Below are 6920 nucleotides of genomic sequence, written 5' to 3' on the forward strand. Positions count from 1 at the left end.
TAAAAAAACTTTTTATTTTAAAATGATCAAATTTAGGACATTAATTCTCAGTGAAAAATGTCATTGAACACCATTGACTGTGATAGACGTTCAATCATTTTCACTGAAAAATTATATATATATATATATATATATATATATATATATATATATATATATATATATATATATATATATATATATATATATATATATATATATATATATATATATATATATATATCAGTTAAATGAATTGGACGTCTCTCACCGTCAATGGCAATGACCTTTCTTTTAAATGTGCAGGGGTATTTTTTTTCAAGGAAAATGACTGCTTGTCATTTTTCTCCCACGATTTGGAGCTGCTACTTTTAACCAGAAGAAGCCATGATTGTTTTATGTTTTTTTGTATTTTGTTTTTTTGGACGTCAAAAATCGGACATCCGCTCTCGTCCTTTGCTTTGGAATCGATCCCAACTTGCGTCCTTTGGAACGTCGTCAGTTGTAGTGATTATTGACGTTATTGACGCCACAGCCGATGTGTCCGGGCGAGACGGTAGGAAAGGGCCCGGCCGGCTGCAGGTTGTGCCCCGGGTGCGAGTGATGGTGATGGTGGTGGTGATGATGGTGGTGGTAGAGGGCGGCGGCTGCGGCGGCTTGGGAAGAACCAGTGGCGGCTGCCCAATAGGAGAAGCCCGGCGGGGCGTGCATGCCGGCGGGCGTCACGTGCAGGTTGAGTTTGGAGAAGGGGATGGGCGAGAAGTTGCCCTGGAACTTGTAGAGGGCCTGCTCGGAGCACGAGGCGGGCTGGCACACCTGGGCCAGGCCATGGAAGTCGAATTTATAGGCGTAGCGCTTGCCGTGCACTTTGGTCATGATGTTTTTGTCGTAGTAGTAGCGCAACGCGCGGCTCAGCTTGTCGTAGTTCATGTTGGGTTTGCTCTTGCGCTCGCCCCAGCGCCGAGCCACCTCGTCCGGGTCCAGAAGTTTGAACTCGCCGTTGGTGCCTTCCCAGGCGATGCATGAGGCGTTGCCGGCGTCCGAGAGGAGCTCCAAGAGGAATTGCCACAGCTGGATTTGGCCACTGCCTGCAAAAAAAACAGAGTGCGCCCATCAAAAATCAGAACAACAATAATAATACAAAAAAAGTATAAACATAGTCATTTATAGTCCTGGATGAGGTTTAAGGTCGCCCTTCAACATAAGCAGGAGAACCATAATAATAATAAGGAATGGGCTGATTTTGAGGATAGGAATGAATAATTTGCCCGGATAAAATCCATGAAAATGACCACAGTTGGAAATAATCATTTGGGATAGTGCGCATATTTGCCATGATATTAATCATCGTGCACTGATTGATATTCAGAATACCAGTAACAATAGGCTGATTATACATTTTGAAAAGGAGAATATTTACCACGTGATCTTATATTTATTGTCAGAGTAAGAATGTATAATAATTCGTCATCTGATGATGTGACACTTTTTCATGCTGACGGCCTTCTAGTATTCATTTTACGTTTTCCATGATTTAATATCGACGCCAAAACCAAAATACAGTTCATATGAAATATCAACCATTTTTCCTTAACCTTATAGTTTGATATTTATACTACAATTATAATACAATATATTCAACCTTCAATTTAACAAAGAGATGACTATTATATTCGTTTGCCTTTTACTCTATGTTTAGTTTTTCCCCCAGTTTTCCCCAAAACAAAATGCAATATCAGTTAAATTTGATTCAACAGGATTGTAATTTATAATTCACAACGAAATGTAATCAAATCCTCACATTTATAATTACTAGCATTTATAAAGCATCGAAATCTTTCTAAGTCCTATTTAAAAAAATGTCATTCTTTCTCTGAATTCAAAAAAGAAATATTTCCAATATTGCTATAATGAAATTGGACTATAATAATGTATCCACGAGGATGCAAAGTATTCTGTTTTTCTGCTCTGGCGAAATTATGCAGTAGGAAAAAAAAGACCAATTTAGGTTTTGAGTAGATATTTTCGAAGCACACTTCTATATCATTAGGATTGATTTAAAAAAAAATACATTTTAATTCAATGTTCCATGACCTCACCTTTTTGAGCTCCGGTATTAATCGGTCCCCAAGAAGCTCCTTTATTCTCCTTCAACAGACTTTCCGTCGGATCTGAAATAGAAAAAACTTTAATTTCAGCAAAATATCACATTTCTGCAATGGCATATTAAAAAAAATAATCCAAATAATGGCGTCTGCAGGTGTTTTCTCGGCGCTCGTGTGTTCCCCGTCTGCAAAAAAAATCACGAGCGTCGGTCCGGGCGGATTCGCTTGCAGGAAACGCGTCCAGGAAAAAGGATTTCCGATTTCCGACAAAAGGAACCGACAGGCCCTCTTTCCGAGTGGAGAGATGGAGGACGCCCCCCGCCGTCCGTCCGTCTGCCGCCCTCCCTCCGAACTAAAAAAAAAAACAACCCACCATTAGCAGCCCAAAATGACGCACCTGAGAGATACATGTTGAACACGAGCTTCCCTCCACCGTCTCTTCTCATTGTGCTCACTTGCTGCACAAAAGCCTTGGATTTCATTTGCTTTGGTGCAGGAGGGGAAAAGAGGGGGATTTTTCTTTCTTTTTTTTTTTTTATTAAACTTTATCTCATAACTCCGATCTGGCGAGTGGACGGATTGAAGTTTCCAGGCAACTGTCACTGGCCCCCCATCTCGGAGACAATATTCAGACAGCAATTTCCTCCATGGCATTGCTTTAATTAAAAGAGCAATTTACCTCTGTCAAGCCCGCCTTGGCAGCCACAATAAAAGAAAAAAAAAGAAAAAAACACACCCCCAACCAGTTGGGTGATAGAAATTGGGCCCTTATCAATCCGCCATCGCGGTTTAATAAAGTCGGCGCGTTAAGATCTGAGTTTCTATGGTGAATTGAAGTGTTTGACATGGAAACCAGTTCACGTCTTGCTTGATTTTCCGCCTCTTTAGCTCTCGGCAAACAGCAAAGACGGGCGAGGTCGCTTTGGCGGAGGTTATTTGCCTTGAAAAGTACGCTCGGGTGGACGTGAGACAACAAGGATGCGGTTTATAGGGGCCCCGGAGCCTGCTGTCGCGTGCCGATTGGAAGATAGGCCTCCAATATTGTCCAAATCTGAAAAAAAAATCATCATCAAAAAGGAATACAAGCCCAAAATGGACGTCATTTTATTTATTGGATTTTCCTCAACCATCATAATGAAAATCAACCTATGGTTTTCAGCGACAGCCAACGAATTAGTGTGCAAATATTGGAGTGAAAGTTTCTGAGGTAAGAGTTTGCTCACAAATCATGGAAACTATACAATAAAACTTAATTCTAGCCACGCTAAAACATAGTTTTATTATTTGATCATATCATATTTGATTAGTCAATGCCATCTCAGCAAAAGTGTGAATGTTTCTGACGAGATTATTCAGAAATCACCAAGAAAATTGTATAATCTTGAACAGAACTGATGAATGACTCAATTCCGGTTTAAAAAAAATGATTTGATGCAATGTTTCTGAGGTGTGAGTTTATTCATAAATCATGAAGAAAATATATAAAGCTTGATCATACAATGCCATCTCAGTTGCAGAATCAAGGTTCTTCAGAAGACATTATGCAACAGTGATTGAAAAATGAGATGATCTTTAACACAACTGAAAACAATGAATAAATTCCTGTAAAAATAGATTTGACGTCTTTCACCGTCAATGGCAGCAATTCACATTTTAACACATTATGGCAAAAACGGGGGTGAGTGGACCCAAGTGTTTATTTTACAAAATTTCCAAAACAATGTACGGGGTAAATATCTGGAAAACCTAGAAAAGTAACAAAAGATACAAGACTTACTGGTATTGGGAACAACAACAAAAGATAGACAGGAATTGAGCATGAAGGGACGTCAATAATGAACTCAAAATGACAAAGAAAACGGTCTACTAATAAAGACAAACAGACAGGACTACAAGGAACACCTGGACAGTAAAGCAGTGGGAGAGCTGATTGGCTAAAAGGAAATAGCTGAAAAGCAAGATGGAAAGACAGGAACTAAAACCTTGGGAAACAAACAGGACACATTACAAAACAAAACAAAACCAACCCAAACCAGATTGTGATATTCACAGCCAGCCTTCCAAATTTCAATGGCTTGGATGTCAATTGCAAATCCATGGCAGCCAATGAGTTAACTCATTGGCTGTCGGCCCCCTCCCAGTACAAATTAGACTTCTTTCACAGTTAATGGCACAAAACATCATTCACTGCTAAAAAAAATAAAATAAAAAATAAAACCTTGTACTGTAATAAACCAACATGCATGTTTTTTTCCAGACAATACTGTTTCACCAATGTGGACAATGTGGAGTAATGGAAAAAAATCCATTGACAGGGCTATATTTCTGTAAATGAGGAAAGAGTATAGTATACATACATACAGGATACTATATACATATATATATATTTTTTCCACTCATACCTAAGGATGACTTAGAGCACATGTGTCAAAGTGGCGGCCCGAGGGCCAAATCTGGCCCGCCGCATCATTTTGTGTGGCCCAGGAAAGTAAATTATGAGTGCCGACTTTCTGTTTTAGGATCAAATTAAAATGAAGAGTATAGCTGTATATTAAATTTCCTGATTTTCCCCCTTTTAAATGAATAATTGTAATTTTTTTAATCCATTGTTTCTGTGTTTTTAGTTCAAAAATCATTTTGTAAAATCTAAAAATATATATAAATAAAGCTAAAATAAACATTGTTTTAGATCTATAAAAAAACTGAATATTCAGGGCTTTTAATCCAGTTCTTTTAATCCATTTATTAAAAAAAATCTAAATATCATATCTAAAATGGTCCGGCCCACATGAAATCGAGTTGACGTTAAGGGGCCCCGCGAACCAACCCGAGTCTGACACCCCTGATTTAGAGTATTCAACCAGCCTACCAGATATGTTTTGGGGATGTGGGAGGACGCCAAAGTACCCAGAGAAAACCCACGCAAGCTCGGGGAGAACAAGCAACCTCCACACAGGAAGGTCGGAACCCACCGGAGCTTGAACCATCGACCTCAAAACTGTGAAGCACCTCACACACACACACACACACACACAGTTTATTCATATATAAAAAAAAAACACGTGTTAAATATGCATGTATTAAGTCAAATGCTACTTTAAACACATACAAACTTGACCATCGACCACACAAAAGTATTACACTAGGAATCATTAATCAAGTAGTAACCAAGCAAACGCACTGATTGTGCATCAATATTTTACCAACATGTCACGCAGCTCAAAGGCTTCTGAAGGCTTTTACTCCAAACCCGACTTAAGATGACAGCTTGACGGTGTGGCCGAAGGTTGTCTCTGGCATCCCAGACTTGCTTTAGCTGCCTGTGTCCAAGTACACGTCGCAGGCAACTTAAAACAAGCCTCGAAGGCTGGACCGCTTCCGCTGGAACAAATCCACTCCAGAATTGCCCGTGTGGCGTCCATTTCCGAGTTCTGCTGAACTTACCTGAAGCACTCGGCGATCCAAGTGACACCTGAACAAGCCAGCGGCGTCAGTCCTCGCTGAGCTCCAGTCGAGCTGCTTTAATTCCACTGCTGGAATGTCTATTTGAGAAAGGTGTGCACTGTGCACACAGTTACACATTTATTAAAATATCCTGTTTTTTGGGGGGGGTGGGACTGGGACTCAACGCAGTCTTGTGGGTGTGGAACACGGATTCGCATATCCTGGACAGCGGGAAGGGTGTGTGTGGAGGCAAACACACTCCAGGAACCAAGTGTGTGACTGTAAAATAAATATGATTCTGACATATTAGAATAGCCAAACAAAGGCTCAATTTTCCATTGCAGTTTCCATTGGGACCTCAAGTTAAGGGTTAAAATTTGGGTGGAAATCGCATCTAAAGGTCTCAATTGTCATGAAAAAGAAGTGGAATAAGTCAAATATGAAGTCGTACACAAAAACTCTCAAGTCCTTTGCGGCCATTGACGTAAGAACTTGTCAAGCGGAATTCAAACGGCGACATTATTGTCACTTATTTTACTTAGCGTAGTATATGCAATTGCTGTCAATGGCACCTAAAAATGATAATTTACTCCTCATTTTCTCTTGAAATCACTTGTTTGCTTTCCAGACTTGTTCCAAAGAAGCAATTCAATTCAATTTTTAAAAAGAAACGACAAGGGCGCAGTGAAAGAGTGGTTGGCACATCCGCCTCACAGTTCTGAGATGCAGGGTTCAATACCTAGTGTGTTCCGGGATTCCTTTCTGGAGTGTGCATGCTCTGCCCGGGCTTGCGTGGGTTTTCTCCGAGTACTCCGGTTTCCTCCCACATCCCCAAAACATGCCGGTTAAGCTGATGGTCACATTTTTGTGCATTTGCATTTTTTCGAACAATTCAGTTGTATTTAACTTTTCGATTTTGTTCTAAATTGTAAATTCATGTTTCCCCTTTTATTTCACATTCAACCACAGTGTCCTGTCTAAACTGCGTGTTACTCGGACGTTTCGTCGAAAGATGTTTGGTCCCCGGACGTTTGGTCGACCGGACGTTTGGTAGAACGGACGTTTGGTAGAACGGACGTTTGGTAGAATGGACGTTTGGTAGAACGGACGCTTGGTAGAACGGACATTTGGTAGAACGGACGTTTGGTCGCCGGGTTGTTACTGTTGAAACCAGCTCTCAAAATTATAATCATGAGAGAGAGAGAGAGTGAGTTTAATCTAAATATCTAATATCAAAATATAAACAGTAAACTCTCTGTCATGATTTGACAGTGAGCGACCCTGGCGACCAAACGTCCGTTCTACCAAACGTCCGGTCGACCAAACGTCCAGTCGACCAAACGTCCGGTCGACCAAACGTCCGATCACGAAACTGGGTACTGCGATTAGCAA

General features: G+C 40.5%; 1 protein-coding gene across 1 annotated transcript; it reads right to left on the reverse strand.

Moving 5' to 3' along the window:
• Positions 1–262: 262 nt before the first annotated feature.
• fev (FEV transcription factor, ETS family member) lies at positions 263–3359 on the reverse strand. Its single transcript, XM_077617540.1, has 3 exons — positions 2482–3359; positions 2079–2150; positions 263–1067 (listed from the first exon to the last, which is right to left on the reverse strand). The coding sequence occupies exons 1-3, from the start codon at positions 2564–2566 to the stop codon at positions 478–480; spliced, it is 747 nt and encodes a 248-aa protein (XP_077473666.1). The 5' UTR covers positions 2567–3359; the 3' UTR covers positions 263–477.
• Positions 3360–6920: the final 3561 nt, after the last annotated feature.

This window comes from Stigmatopora argus, chromosome 13, assembly GCF_051989625.1.
Source record: "Stigmatopora argus isolate UIUO_Sarg chromosome 13, RoL_Sarg_1.0, whole genome shotgun sequence".
Classification (NCBI taxonomy): domain Eukaryota; kingdom Metazoa; phylum Chordata; class Actinopteri; order Syngnathiformes; family Syngnathidae; genus Stigmatopora; species Stigmatopora argus.